At 32.6% G+C, this 15534-nt stretch overlaps 1 protein-coding gene across 3 annotated transcripts in view; it reads right to left on the bottom strand.

Moving 5' to 3' along the window:
* Positions 1-464: 464 nt before the first annotated feature.
* LOC140451797 (low-density lipoprotein receptor-like) overlaps positions 465-15534 on the bottom strand; it is a 183431-nt gene continuing 168361 nt past the window's right edge. For all 3 annotated transcript variants that reach the window (XM_072545654.1, XM_072545655.1, XM_072545656.1), the window contains one exon: positions 465-3059. In XM_072545654.1, coding sequence (XP_072401755.1) covers positions 3015-3059 — 45 coding nt within the window. In that variant the 3' untranslated portion in view covers positions 465-3014. The remainder of the gene's footprint in view (positions 3060-15534) is intronic.

Genomic DNA, 15534 nt, shown 5'->3' with positions numbered 1-15534 from the left:
TAACTGACATTTGAATCAATAGTAGCCCAGGACTTGACGTTTCTTTGTAAAATAGCAGCTTCCTGTTGTACTAGTATATAACCATAAAAATAATCATATAAGGCGAAAGAAAACAAAATGAAAATTTATCATCCAGTTTCCTAGAAAATAATCTTGTAATGACCTAATCAATTATCAAATTATCAAGATGCAGGACCTTTTCCAGTTCATTCATGCTCTAGGTAATGATTAATAACTTAAGTAGATAAACAGGGTTACGACGGGATCAAAATGGGTCATTTTCCCTTGTTAATAATCTCGAGAAGAAAATCTTAGGTCTAAAATAGCAAAATCGACAGAAACACCCGCAGCTCTCGAACAATATACAGGATCGTGACGTATGAGGTTTCGATGAAATGGAGTAAGTCACATTTTTGTCAAACGTGACGTTTTACGTCGCATTTTTGTCAAACGTGATGTTTTACGCATTTCACGTTAAATGTCATATTTTTGGAATCTTAAGCTACACATAAGAATTATATCAGTGTTCAGTTAGCCTTGAGTCAACACTGCAGCGATTTAGCGCCGCACAATCTGACATTTGACATGGAACGTGACGTTTCAAATGAAATATGAGCAAAACATGACATTTACGTTTCCTTTCCAATCATACATCAAGATCCAATGAGCCGTTAAAGAGTTGTGGGTGGTTATTGTCGAACTTGGATTTTCTATGGGAGATTTTGGTGGTAAAATGAACCATTTTGGTCCCAGAGTAATCTTTTTGACTGACAGATTGGAATGTAGAAAAAATTAATATCGAAAATAAAAGTTATTTAAAACTTATAAGGCAAATACAAATCGGATACGAAAATGCATAAGCCAATGTGGTCGTCAACATCACTAGAAACTTGTCATCTCTAAAAGAATAAGAAGTATTCGGAAAGTTAAAATCAGTCTTCAGAAATACTTTGACACAACAAAAATAGGAAGTATTCACACAAATCTTTCTCCCTACTATGAATTAAGCTTCCGAAATCTGGTCTTCTACAAAAAGCAACTTGGAAACCTTAACATAACTCAAAAGACAGAAAAACAAACACGTGGATTCGCAACAAGACAAGAGCAGAAGATGCAGACAATCGCATAGTTACCGTCGAATGGAGGTAGGCGGGATACTTAATCGGAGAGGGCGAATTGGATGACATAGCCAAAGTAGGCGTAAAACAGTTGGATGAGAACGTTAGTGTGGAATGAATGGAAAGATCTTTAGAAACCATACAAGGTGTCTGAGAGTAGATTTTAATATTTAAACTTACCCTGCTCGAAATTCCACGGAAACGGTACTTTGGCCGTGTAGTCGACACGTGCGGAGACACTGGACGTTCCTTCATGGTTGAGGCATTTTAAAGCCAACAATTCTTATACAGTCGCTCGGCAGCGTTTTTGTGCGCAGTACAGTATCATACGCGAGGGTATATGGGTAAAGAAATTTAGAAAAGACGGATTTACAGGCAATCAAAACCTATTCGAATTCCTTCCAATATTAAGAGAGTTCGACGTGCTGTCCATCGTAATCTTCTGCGTTCACTTCGCTAATATGCACAACGCACATGCGTTTAATTTGTCTAGTGCTAGTATCCAGCGTATTTAAAGGAGGTTTTAAGTTTTCACTCCTATAAAATTCAGTTAAGCCAATACCAGAAACAGTTGCATTTAAGAAAGGTGACGATTTCGTGTGGCATGTCTGCATCGGCAATCATCGGACCCTACTTTTTTTGAACATGTTAGGGGACGCACAGTAACTGTCAATAGTGCACGATGCACTGCTACGTTGCAAAATTGGTTACGTCCAGAATTGGTTAATTTTCTAGGACATACTGCAGGCAATACATGGTTCCAAAAAAACGGTGTTACGCCACACATGGCGAATACTTCAATAAACGCCTTGACAGAAATGTTTCCAGGCACACTAATTTCACAAAATGGCGATATACGTTTTCCTACAAGATACCCTCAACCACCAGCCACTACCGAAAAGCTAAAGCAAAACATTCGCAACGCTATTAACAACATTCCAGTGGATATGTGTGAGCAAATTGCAAAAGTTTTACAAACGGAGGTGGTCAACATCTAACCGACGTGTTTTTTAAGAAATAAAATCCGTCTATTTTAATCACACATGTTTTTCTAACAGGTTCTGAAACCGAGTTTTCTTGATTTAAAAACTAAAATCTACCCTGAGACCCTATAAATCCAGAAATGGGGAGCTTGAGATTATAAAAAATAATAATATATTAGTAAGTACAAGTTATGGAACATCTTGTACGTATATTTGAATAAATCATGATGAAATTCTTTATATACTGTATTAAACTAAAATTTTAATGTTCACTATAACCGTTTTGGAACATCCATTTGGAATAATTGGCATATTCGATTTAAACTAATAAATTAGACTAGAAACATAATAAACGTTACAGTTTTTAAAATGTACAATTAGTTAAACACACACAATCAGAGTGATGTAAGTGTGATGTATTTTCTATTCAAAATTATTAATTTGGTACTATTTGCAATCATGCAAATTTTTAAATACTTTCGAACAGCAATTTTCATCGGTATTAGAAATGTTCTTACTTTGAGTTTCTTTATCTATTGCATCTATACAGGCATACTCTACACTTTGGTGAGAGACAATTGAGGTGTAGTATAATTATTATAATCACAAAAATTAATTTTTCGACTTCAATTTAATGTACATCATAATAAATATACTTTTCAAAACTCCAATTTTTCGCAAGGTTGTCTTCTAATCTAACTTTCAAAAATAAAATTTGAAGAAAATAAATAATAACAGAAGTGTTAACAACGCCTTAAACTTAAAAGGCAACCTTGCAATCGTACATCAATGATGAGTATTCTTTGAGAAATATGTCATTGACTCAGTCTTCGTATAAAACTAGAGGTTTGAAAATGCCTTCGTGGATCTTTGGACAGAAGAAAAAATTGGTCTAAGGTTTCACTCCGTTTCATTAAACTGGATCAGTTCGATAAATTTTTGTTAGAGGTTCTTGCGCCTGAAAAAAAACATACGATTAGTATATCTACATTTAACATAGTAAAACCATAGATTAATAATAATAAACTAGATATAGAAATTAGAGAAAATAAGTAAAGCCGATTTTTTAACGTTTAGTACTCGTGTTGTCACTTAGGTGAAACAAATAAGAGGGCAAGAAAATGTAAGCAATGTCTGAAATTTCACTTGTTTCCCGTGATATTTACATGGAATTTTGTGAAAGACGTTGTTTAAAGTTTAAAGTAAGATGGCCTAGCTGAAAAATAATCATTTTTTACTTATACGAGTGTATTTTTATATCATAATTAGAAAAGACATAGTTTTTGTGATTATATGGTTAATTTTTGGGTTTGTGGTTTAGAAGTTGTACTACAAGAAATACCAAGACAGAACATGTAACTCAGTGACTATCAAAGCCTATTAATATAAACTCTGCCTACCATCTTCAATATTATGAATTGAAATGACATTCTATTACACTCTAAAAGTGGTGACCGTAGCACAGTGGCTATGTTACTGGCTAACAACCTACATACAGTGTGAAGGACGAAAAGAATATTTTTTGAAGATAATGAAATCTAAACTGACATAGATCTGCTTCCGGAAGAGTTGAACATTGTGTTGGTAGAAGATAAGAAATCCAAATTAAAGGAATGTATCCTTTTTTATATGCGATGATTTATTATTAGGAAAATTGTTCCAAAACTGACATGTTTAGATTATATTCAATGTTTATTTAAACCACAATACGAGCATTATTATGCTTCTGTTGGAGAATTTAGCAGGTTAGTAAATTTAAACACAGGTTTAAAGGTTGAGAAAAACACAGAAAAAGCGTTGATCTTGTCAACTGGTGACTTTAAAAATGTTTTGTGTTTGAATGCTAAGATCGTCAATGGCATTGTTCTGTGAAGTAGTAGCCAGTTGTCACCGTTTCGAGCTCGTTAAGATGGTTAGCCATTAATACCTTAAGGTTAGGCTCTATCTACTGGGAAAAGAGAGGACTGAAAAAGTAAATGCTACTTCAAAAGGGCATGAACTACGTATTCAGTCATTCTTGAACTTTGTATAAAAAAACGTAAATTGTTTTGTTAATATACCTAGATTATTGCAAACTCTAATACAACTAATAAATATCCAAATTCAACAAACAATTCTTTTTTTATTCTTTTTCTTAAAATTTATGTACCCAATTGTGTTATGAAATGAATTTTAAAAAAGCTGCTTGATGAAAGCTTAGAAGCTTGAAACAGTGCTGCCGTGGTATGTCTGTCCAATGACAAAGTTTTTGTGATAGCTGAGTTTTGAATTCAGGTTTCAATCATGTGTGTGAAGAATAAAAGAATAGACGGATGGATGTACAAGGCATTGCTCATTAATGTAATTATATCCATAAGTATATACGAAGTAATTAATTAAATAAACATTTTCAGTCTGAGGCACTTAACTAATCTAGACCTAAGTGTAATATTAAACTAGGGGATAGGTATATTTTTTGTAATTGTTTTGACATAAAACAATCGTTTTGTTTAATTACAAGTTCAATTTGATAAACCAAATCCCAAATTTCATTATTTCATGATAAAAATCATAAATAAAATATAAGCCAGATCTTTCAAAATTTTCTTATATTCAATAAAGTTTAATTTTTAAACTCTTGCCCCCTTATTTTTTTCCACCGAAAAATAGCGCCATCTAACGGTTTAAATTCTGTCTTAATAAGATCACAGGAGTTCGAGCTCTAGATTATTTAATAGAACTCTGTGGGTAAAACCTAATAAGTCAGAAACACGTATTTACGGTTGCCTACCATATTTTTGTGTGAGTTTTCTCACCCCATAGTATATAAGAGATTAGCAATCCACATCAAAAACAAGATAGCAAGAAGTCCTAACAATAGCATAGGAGAATACCAATATTGCTTTAGAAAAGGGAGAAGTACTATAGACAAAATCTTTACTTTAAGGGAAATACAAGCTAAGAGTCATGAATATAATAAACACACAATGGCACTCTTCATATATTGTAGGCAAGCTGTTGATATAATAAAAAGAAAAGGCATATTTAAAAACCATTCAAAAATCTAGAAGTTTTAGAAATAATATAAATGATAAAGCAAAAAACACTTACGAACACAGAAAGTAAAGTGAAGGAAAATATTAAATTAACAGAAAAATTTGAAGTAAATGAAGGAGTACTACAAGTTGTTATTATTTTTATTTAATGTATTATTGGAAATAATAATAAAAGAGGCTAATATTAACCGATCAGGTCACATATATCATAAAAAACATCAAGGTTAGGCATTCACGGATGATGTAGTAAGTCTGTCCAGAAGCAAAAAAGTATTAAAAAAGGTAGTGGGACAATTAGAAAAAGTAGATTGAGAAAATGGACTCTATATAAACTAAACAAAAATTAAGTACATAGAATGGCCGGACAAGGAATTTGAACAGGGACAATATTTAAGGATACCAACAAATGAAAGAAAAATGTATAAATTTGAACAAGTTGAACGATTTGAATATTTAGTGACTATATTTTCGAGTAAACCAAGTATCCGGGAGGAAATAAACAAAAGAATAATGTCAGAAAATCGTTGTATGTATGCACTCAATAAAATACTCAAAAGAAAAAATATATCCAAAGTAGCTAAATTAAGAACGTATAAAACTATAATAAGATTAATAGTTACGTATGCCTCAGAAACCTGGACTATGATAAAAATGAGCGATCAATGTTATAAGTATGGGAAAGAAAAATACTTCGAAGGATATTTGGCGGAAAAATGATAAACAAATGACAAGTTAGAATGTCAAAAATCTTGTTAAGCGCTAAAATAGGTGGTAATAAGAAAAAAGGGACGAGGTATCTCAATTAAGCAACAAAAACTTACTTCCTTGCAGTGTTATGGCTCTTTTTTGTATAGCCTTCATTGTTTGTGATCTTCCACCATTTCTTGATCTTTTAGATTTAACACACTATCATCTTTCTCTTTTTTAGATAATGCCATAAAATATGCGTTCCATTACCTTTGTCGAATATTAACTGTTTATTTTTTCCTGCTCAAGGGGATACAGATCTGAAGAACATGTAAGCCAATTAATGATCGGTATTTTATGACCCGATTTATACGGTGTGATCTATAATTATTTCTTTCTGACTTTCTATCTTCGAGTGCATCAGAGTTCCTCAGACGTCGTGTCGAAAGGGCAAGTACCTAGCACTCTAAAAAGGCAAATATGTCGCAGTGGCTGTCGTTCAGGTTCTGCTCGCTACTTACAACTGTATGTGTACGAGTTGGGAGAAAAAAAACTTGTGGATAGGGATAAGGTGGAGGACTACTGTCACAGCTATCCGAAAACTAACTACCGACAAGCCGTGAGATATATGGAGGATCTGCATGTGCATCAGCCTCTTATTGTTGCCAGTAATTAAGAAGAATTTGGGTCGGACTATGTAGAGAATGGTTGAATCTATAAGTACAGTCTCCTACCTACCCCCAAGAATATTGAATATAGCCACCAATGAATAGGAAAAATCATCTGCCTGCAAAGAAGCAGAGTTGACATCACTGTCACAGAAAGATGAGTTCAGAAATAAGAAAAAAAAATCAAGAAAAGTCTATATTTCTTTTTTTTCTGTAAAAATGACTTCGATAGGTAAATCTCCAGTAGAGGTCAGCAACATTTAGTATTACTCTTCTCAGATAGTGGTGCAAAATTTTAAGTTTTTTATTGCTATATTAATTCAACAAAGAAAGCACAAAACGGGAAAATTTCGAATCGAATAAAACTCACTAATGAGTCACATGCAAGAATACATTTATATTTTCAAAATAATTACTCACCAAATTTTAATATCATGATGCATGAAATAAAACGAATAATAAGTTTTTGCTATGTTACTACAGTATATAAAGATAATATAATACAGTGAGTTTTCTAAAAGTATTTTTTATAAATTTAAAATTTAATTATATGCGAATTTATCAGACAATAAATTTATATACAAGTTGGCACACATTGTAACGGAACATATATTAAATATTGTTACAATTATATCTTCTCGTTTCACTGTCGAATGTCTCTGACATTTCTCCAAAATGAAAAAGCATATAAATAAAAATATTTGCACCATATGAGACAATGGTGCAAAGACCATTATTCTAAGATACTGTAAATATATGACACTTAATACTGATAATGTACTGTGAACAAGGAAAAATTATACCTGTCTTTTGCCTATGTCAGAATAAACAAAAAAATTTAAATGTTTATTTTACTTAACTCAAATTGCCTTGGGTAAATCACTTTCTCTGTAGAATTACTTCTGACCAATGAGCACAATAAGTGTTTGTTTACATTTTTACCAAATGCCTCTAAGCGCAAAAAATCGCCTGCGAGGTGAGAATCAAGAGATCGAGAGCCGATATCGCTTTAGATCCAAGGTTATGTGAATTAGATCACGGAGACGAATTTTTCAAATCATTCCCCGATGAGATCTTAAAGGGATCACGCAGCAGTCCGCTAGTGAGGCGGTACCGGCTTTTCACCGATACAGACGATGTTTAAAAGCATGTTGGGGATCAAATATATCTTTGGCAGTAGTTGTTAATAATAATATATAGTAAATCAAAGTGTGAATTAAAGTGAAGTATGTAGCAAACCAGCAGAAAAGTTAGTGCAGATTAGTTCATCTTTAATGGTGGTGAAAGAAAAAAATTACCGTTTTTACCTTTTTTTATAACCTGATGGGAGACCGATGAAAAAGAAAGCATATCTGGCAATATTTATATTTTTTTCCTCTAGATGTCAGTACAGTGTTAATGTTTTTTGAAGGGGTACATCATTTTAATTTTTTTAGCATGTTTAAATAACCTTTGTTATTATATACAACACTAAATTTTCATGTATATTTCTGTTGTAAGATGTAAATTAATATGTCCAGTTAAAGGGTATCCCACAAGATAGGCAAAATGCCCTCACTCCTGCTATTTTTCATTTTTTACATTCTTCTTCTTCTTCTTTCAGTACCCTGTCCGATTATCGAACGTTGGCGATCATATTGATCAAATTAGCGGTGGTCTCTTGATACCATTCTCGGAGATTTCGCAGCCAGGATGTTCTTCGTCGGCCTGGGCCTCTCCTTCCGGCGATCTTACCCTGTATTATGAGGTGTAGAAGGTTATACATGTTATTCGGTCATGTAGGTTATACCTACATGACCGAAATATTGTAACTTTCGAATTTTTGTCGTTTTTGTTATTTCTGTGCTCTTTTTCATTCGATGTAAAACTATTTCATTTCTTATTCGATCAACCCAACTTATCCGCAATACTCGTCGATAAATCAATATCTCAAATGCATCTAATTTTTTTTTACATTCTATCTGATTGAAAATAAGACTGAGCTCAATTTTAACACTCTACTCCCGCCCTTTCATCCCAAAATAAGTTATTATTTCGTTTTTTTCGGTGGGAAGCTTTTATAAAACTTGTCAAATTATATATATATATATATATATATATATATATATATATATATATATATATATATATATATAATTTGAAGTAACTGAGTAACTTTAGGACATACAAAAATTGAGTGAAACACCTCTAAACTACCAAAAAATCAAAAAATCAGTTTTTTTTCAAGGATTTTAAGCTTTTTTGCGGGATTAATCATATAATTCGAGTTCGATAAAACCTGGTTCAGTACGTCTCCAGTTCGCATTTAAAAAATATGTGGAAAATAATAGTTTCAGGCCACAAAGAAGCAAATTCAACCATAATTTATGCGAAAACCCAGGTTTTCCAGCGTCATTTAGGTTTACTAGATTTGTCCAACTTTTTTTACTTTCTACATCATTAATCAGCATGAAAAACACGAAACGATGTATTTCGCATATTCAGAGAAGCTAGAAATTTCTTGAAACATGCGAAAAACCCGGTTTTCAAGTGTTTTTGGGGATTTTAACATGAGACGGGATTGTAAAATCCCGTCTCATGTTATATGTACGAAAAAAGGTAAAAAAAGTTGGATAAATTCAGTAAAAACAGCCGAATATCTCTCGAAAACCTAGTTTTTCGCATAAACGATGGACATATCTGCTTCTTTGAGGCATGAAAATTTTCATTTTCATATATTTTTAAATATGAATTGGAGACGCATTGATTCCGGTTTTATCAATCTCAAAAAATGTGATTAACCCCGCAAAACTCACAAAAGCCTTCAAAAACATGGTTTTTATAGTTTTGTAAAAGCCTCAACTATGCTCGTGAATTTTTTGAAATTTTTAAATTGATTGCAACCCACCGAAAATAAATAAAAACGTTTTTGGGTGTAATGCGTGGGAGTCCGGGCTAAATTTGCGCTGTTATTTTTTAACCGCATAAAACGTAAAAAAATGAAAAAATTAATTCAGGTCGTATCGAGTAAAAAAAACCTTAAAAATCTTGAAAAAACATGATTTTTTGGGGGATTTAAAGGTGCTCGTCCAATTTTTGAATGTCGAAAAGACTCAGTTACTTCAAATTATATATAACCTATAAAAAACCTTGATTTGATCCATTTTGAAGTGTATATGTAATTGATGAAAATTTATTGATATATTGTTCATATATCATTCAAGACTGTACCTCCTCTTTTCAAACAGGACTTTTTCTTTAAGAGTTATTGCACAAACGGACAGACTACGACACGATTTTAAGAAGGAACTGTCTGTTCCTTAATAAATTCAACCACAGACAACGTAATCCTTGATACAGTTGATACATATAAAAATCTACTTGTAGAAGTGATAACGCAATTATTGTGGCAGTGAACTTCTTTTACACCTAGACTCTCTAACGGCTCTACGGGTCCAGCTTGGGTTCTGCTCATCCCATCTGCCAAGACTATGGACCAGTTCAGTTGTGTATTATTCTTCACAGATAGTTATTTTCTCTCTTTGTATTTTCTGTTGGAGGAGCATATAATTGTATAAAATTAATATTTTGGAGAGTGGTTTTAATTTGCAGCTTAGAAACATTATTAGATATGAGTATAAAGATCTTTATAGATTTTTTTGCTTTCCTAGTCAGCCATAAATGTCACTACGTTGTAATGATGGTGATCGTCATTGCCAGCGTGGCATTGTGTATGATTCCCAATCTATCCTTATCTAGGCCATCTAACTTCACTAAAATCCAGAATGTTGAACCCATTCCTTTCATTTATCGACACAACTCAAGAAAAAGGCAGTAGTTTACCTCAAATAACCTCAAATGGGAAAAAGCACAAGATAAACCAAATTAAAAATTTTGAGATAACCAGATAGATAACCGCAGATATCTTTACATAAAATGTAGTATGCTTTTTGTGCATAAATATACCAAAAGTTTGGAAATATACCGACAGGAATATAATATGTCTAAAAAAAAGAGCAAAAAGGTATAGACAGATATAACTTTTACAAATCCACCGTAATAATGAGCTCACACATTAATCACCTAAACATTTGGCACAGCTTTATTACCTTATAAATTGGTTACAAAAATATGAATGCAATCCAATATTAAGCTAAATACTGATGGACAGGAGTATATTTGTTTAATTTACCAGACACAGTAAAAATGTAATATCTAAAGTTTTTACATTATGTGAAATTAATACTAAAATCCTTATTTGAAATGTTTAATGTTCAGTACATATACTCTAATATTTTAGTCAAATTAGTACAATCAACAATATCTAACAAATTAGTTAATCTAGACATAGTTTCTTTGTACAGCTGCAAGACAGCTAAGAGTCTCAGATTAATTTTCCATTTTATACTCAAATTTATTATTATTTTCATTTAATGTATTTTTAATTGATGTCAGATTTCAAGGTAATGATTTACTAGATATACACAAAGACTACCAGGGCTGAAGCGACGTCAAACCACGAATAGATGGCAATTGGATGATCAGACATTTACAGAAATGAATAAATTAGAAGTGCTAGTGGGTGAAGAATTAAATAATCAATAGTTGAAGGGTTCTAGAATATCAGAAGGTGGTAAAATAAGATCAGAGAGTTAACTAAGTGAAGACTTTTGGGTGGTACTGACTGAATAGATAAATAATCAAGAGTTTAATGGTTCTAACAATCACAAAATAATAATAACGATCACTAAGCTCCCGATTGTTATCTTTTGAATTATTAGAAGCGTTCAGTCATTGATTATTTACTTATTTACTCTTTTGTTAAACTCTGAACCATCTTCTTCCCCTTTAGCAGCAATATCTGAGCTGCTAGAAGCCTTCAGCCATTGATTATTTACTTCACTTATTACAACAGAAAATTATTCATTTTAGTACCTCTTTGACAATCCAATTGTCATTTATTAGTAGTATGACGTCACTTCCGCCTGGTAACCATGTTGTATCTGTTAGATTTAATTCTGCTTGATTTTTAATTCAGGGACCATAATTATTTTTTAATTGTTACAGCGTCAAATTCAATGAAATTTGACTTTTTTCTTTGGACGAACTAAAAATAAACACAAGAAGAAAACAATGTCTTCTTTACTTGTATTTCTTGGATTGTTGTCCATTAATGACTGCTGGAATACTATTTAAATATTTGATAAGTATATAGTATAAGGATACTCCATAAATATGAAAATTTTTGTTGGAGAACGCATATAAAAAGTAATGTTTTAAAAAGAATTATTATGCTACTGGATGCAGCTAATGAAGTATGCGGAACAAGTAACAAAGTCTCAACAAAGAAACGTGGTAGTCTGAAGAAATTAAAAAACAAGTAAAAGTAAAGAAAATGCATGGAAACAATATCTGAAAGATAAAACCAACGAGAATTATAATAACAAACAGCGACACAGAGAAATAATTGGAAAAAATTCGGAGATCAAATGGAAGAATATAGCAAAAGTAACCAAAAGCTATTCTACAGAACCCTGAAGACGCATATAATATGCAGCATTAAAGATAAAAATGGAGAATTAATAAATGAAACAAAAGAAATAGTTAAAAGATGGAAACAACTACTATTAATGGATATAAACCAAGACGACAATAATGAATGACAAAATAATGTATTGGAAGATAAAACAGAAAAGTCAATAAATGAGGAAGAACTAGAAGAAGCAATAAAAACGTTGAAGTATCGAAAAGCTCCTGGAATGGATAGAATAACAACAGAAATTATAAAAAACATGGGAAAATGGAGAACAAACATTACTAAAAATAATAAATAAAATATGGAAAAAAGAAGATATCCCAGAAGATTGGAAAGAGTCAGTAATAGTAACCAACAGCTTTGCTTACTTTTGCTCACAAGAGGATGGGATGGGGGGTAAAAAATTGTAATAAATCTGCTTATGTAATACTTGAACGGTTCCATAATCGCAGAAAGGTTTTTGGTTTTAACTGAGAATCCATTGATATAAACTATATTGCGCTAGACCTGGTTATCCCTTATACTATAGTAGTACCAAATACAGTATATTTATCTTGAATATTCGTGCTAAATCCGATCATATTGTAAGATATAAAACTAACTTGTAACAGGGCAAATCCTACAGAATAACTCCTATCTGCGTGCTAAGTTCCTACTAGGCGACAAAGTCGCAAAAAATCGAAAATGTATTAAATGACACAAGAGCTTTCAAATGAATATTACTTGCCATTTACTCCCTTCGCCAAAAAATATTCGTAAACCTCTATACGTCCTTCTGAGTTTTCATTTGAACTCCTCTAAAGATATGATTATAATTATCCTCTTTCTTATTTGACTACTGACTATTATGTGACTTTTAGAGGTATCATTTGTGGTACATGGTTTTTCTTCTACTATGGGAGTACTAATGATTATTGTCTCTCTTTACCGTAACAATTAAAAAATAATTTCCCAATTAATATGTCAGTTCAGTTTGGTAATATTAAAAATTTTTCAGACAAATTTCGCGTAATAAAAATCAGAAGTATGAGAATAAAAAATTCAAGAGGATAAACCAGCACAGCATCCAATTTCTGTCTAAAGACACGATAACTTAACTTCTATGAGAGTACTTCTTTCTAATAATAGTTTTAAAGGTGCAGTTTCTAAACAGTTCTGAAAAATGGGAACTTTAATTTATGAAGATTTAATTTTTCCTCCCATAAACTATTTTAAATAGGGGCTTTTTCTAGGGCAATGCTAAATATAATAGTTAAAAAATACTTATTCTAACATAATAATGTTTTGTAAATAGTTTGAGTTTTAAATAGACCAACTTTTGTCCAGTTTTGATGATTTCCAAATCAAAGGAAAGGAAGAACGGCATAAAAATTGTACACGTAATTCGCCCTTTTAAGGATGAGTGACGGTGTGTGGTGAGTTTTCTTTTAACTACATTAAAGTTAAAAGAACGCAACATTTAAAAATCTGTAAAATGTCAAACATTATATTTCATCGTTTTCCTTCATTTTATAATCCACTTTTATATTTATTATATTCATTTTATACTCAACGTATTCCCGCACGTAAGAGAATTGAAATAGGTACTGTTATTGCGTATAGACGTATATATTAACGATGTATATGTTATACGCTATACATCAACCATAGGCGTATATGTTAATATATAGTTCTATGACATCACAATTGAAAAATTACTTAATCACAATTGGTTCTATTATAATATCTGGACGACCGGTTTTGGGCTCTACAATTTCAGCTCATTATCAGGTCCCCGATAAAAGGTTAATGAACCACAAAAAGAGGGAAAGAATACTACAGTAGTTGTTACAGGTTGTTAAGCATAACTTATGCCCAACCAACATCATCACTGGCTCTACAAACCATAGTGGGTCTTGGCCTGTTCTAGGATCATCTTCCATTCCTTCTATCATCCACCTTGGTTTCCAATTTCGTACTCCTAAAACTCGTAAGTCGTTTTCCGCCTGGTCCTTAAATCGTGATATGGGCTTACTTCTTCTCCTCACTCCATCCGGTCTTTGGTGGCCTAGCCACCGCAGCCTGTTTATTTTGATGGACCTACCAATACTAGGTTCACTATAAAGGCGGCAAAGCTAAAAATTAGAGTGCCTACGCCATAATCCGTTTACCTACATGCCTTTTAAAATAATTCTGAGGATTTTACGTTCAAAACAGCCTAACGCTCTTCATCGCTTTTTGACATTGTCCACGTTTCTGACGCGTAAAGCCGCGTTGACACGGGTAGTGAATCACTACTCGTGGTACACGGATCTTAATAACTGTGGTGATGCCTCGTTCGTGAAGAGAGTTTACACGGCAAATATTTTCTTGTTGGCGAATATGCATTGCTTGTTTTTTATTTTCTAATTTTATTAACTATAAAACAATATTTACACTGTGACCAAATACTCAATACCTATTATAAACTGCTCACGACTGACTACATGATCCAAAAATCAAACAAATATTTGATCTTCGCACGATCGTAATTATTTCGAGTCGTGAAGACAATTTATTCTTTGTATTTCACGCATGCACATGCTTACACAAAGTGTGCCTTGTAAAAATTTGGCTCACGTTCGTGATTCACTAACCAAGTGAGGACGAGCTTGATACGAGTTATGTACATCAATATTTTCACCAATTTCACTAAGTGTATTGGGATATTGAATTGTACCATAGCTTTGTATTGTGCATTTCTGTCGACACTGTCATAGGCACATCTAAAATCCACTAACAAGTGGTGAGTACCAATTCCATAAATACTTCATTTTTTCCAAAGCTTGTCAGAAGGAATATTTTATGGATAGTTGATTGTGCGAAACCCACACTGATATTTGCCTATATGTTTTCACAATATTCCGATAGTCGATCATAAAGAAGGTAGCGAAGATTTTGTAGGTCATGTTTAGGCGGGTAATTCCTCTGTAGTTATCACAATTTTTTTGATTTCCTTTATTGTGAAAAGGTACAATTATACCTACGTTCCAGTCTTCTGGTAGTTTTACCTGCTTCCAAATCAGTTCTACTAGTGTAACATTTTTTTAATTAATATATTAAATTAATTTTAATTCCTTTTACCCATGTGGATGGTCGTGTTTACGATCAGAAATTTTTATTGGGAAACTACCGAAATATGACTGAAGAATCTACCTAAGTATTTATTTAAAGACGCCGGTCTGGCGAATCCTTAGTTAATCCTTTTCCGGGTTCTTTGTCATAAATTCGAATCTAGGAGATTTGATATTTCATCACGTTTGTAGGTAGAAGGATACCGTTATGTTCAATGTTAATTAGAACTTTTTACCTTCTCAGAAATACATACAACTGGCCTATGATTTTTGAGGGGGAGATACCCTCCAGATGGACAGAAATGAGTGGCGACGAGGAGCAAGGAACAGCGACCTCTGAAAAGGGAAAAGCTGAGAAAGACGAAGAAGAAGGAGATTGGCATAATTTATACGTTAACAAACTACAACTGTAGCATTCTTTCTCTCTTTTTTACTA

Source organism: Diabrotica undecimpunctata, chromosome 10 (assembly GCF_040954645.1).
Source record: "Diabrotica undecimpunctata isolate CICGRU chromosome 10, icDiaUnde3, whole genome shotgun sequence".
NCBI classification, from domain to species: Eukaryota; Metazoa; Arthropoda; class Insecta; order Coleoptera; family Chrysomelidae; genus Diabrotica; species Diabrotica undecimpunctata.
This window is presented reverse-complemented; position numbering and strand designations above follow the sequence as displayed.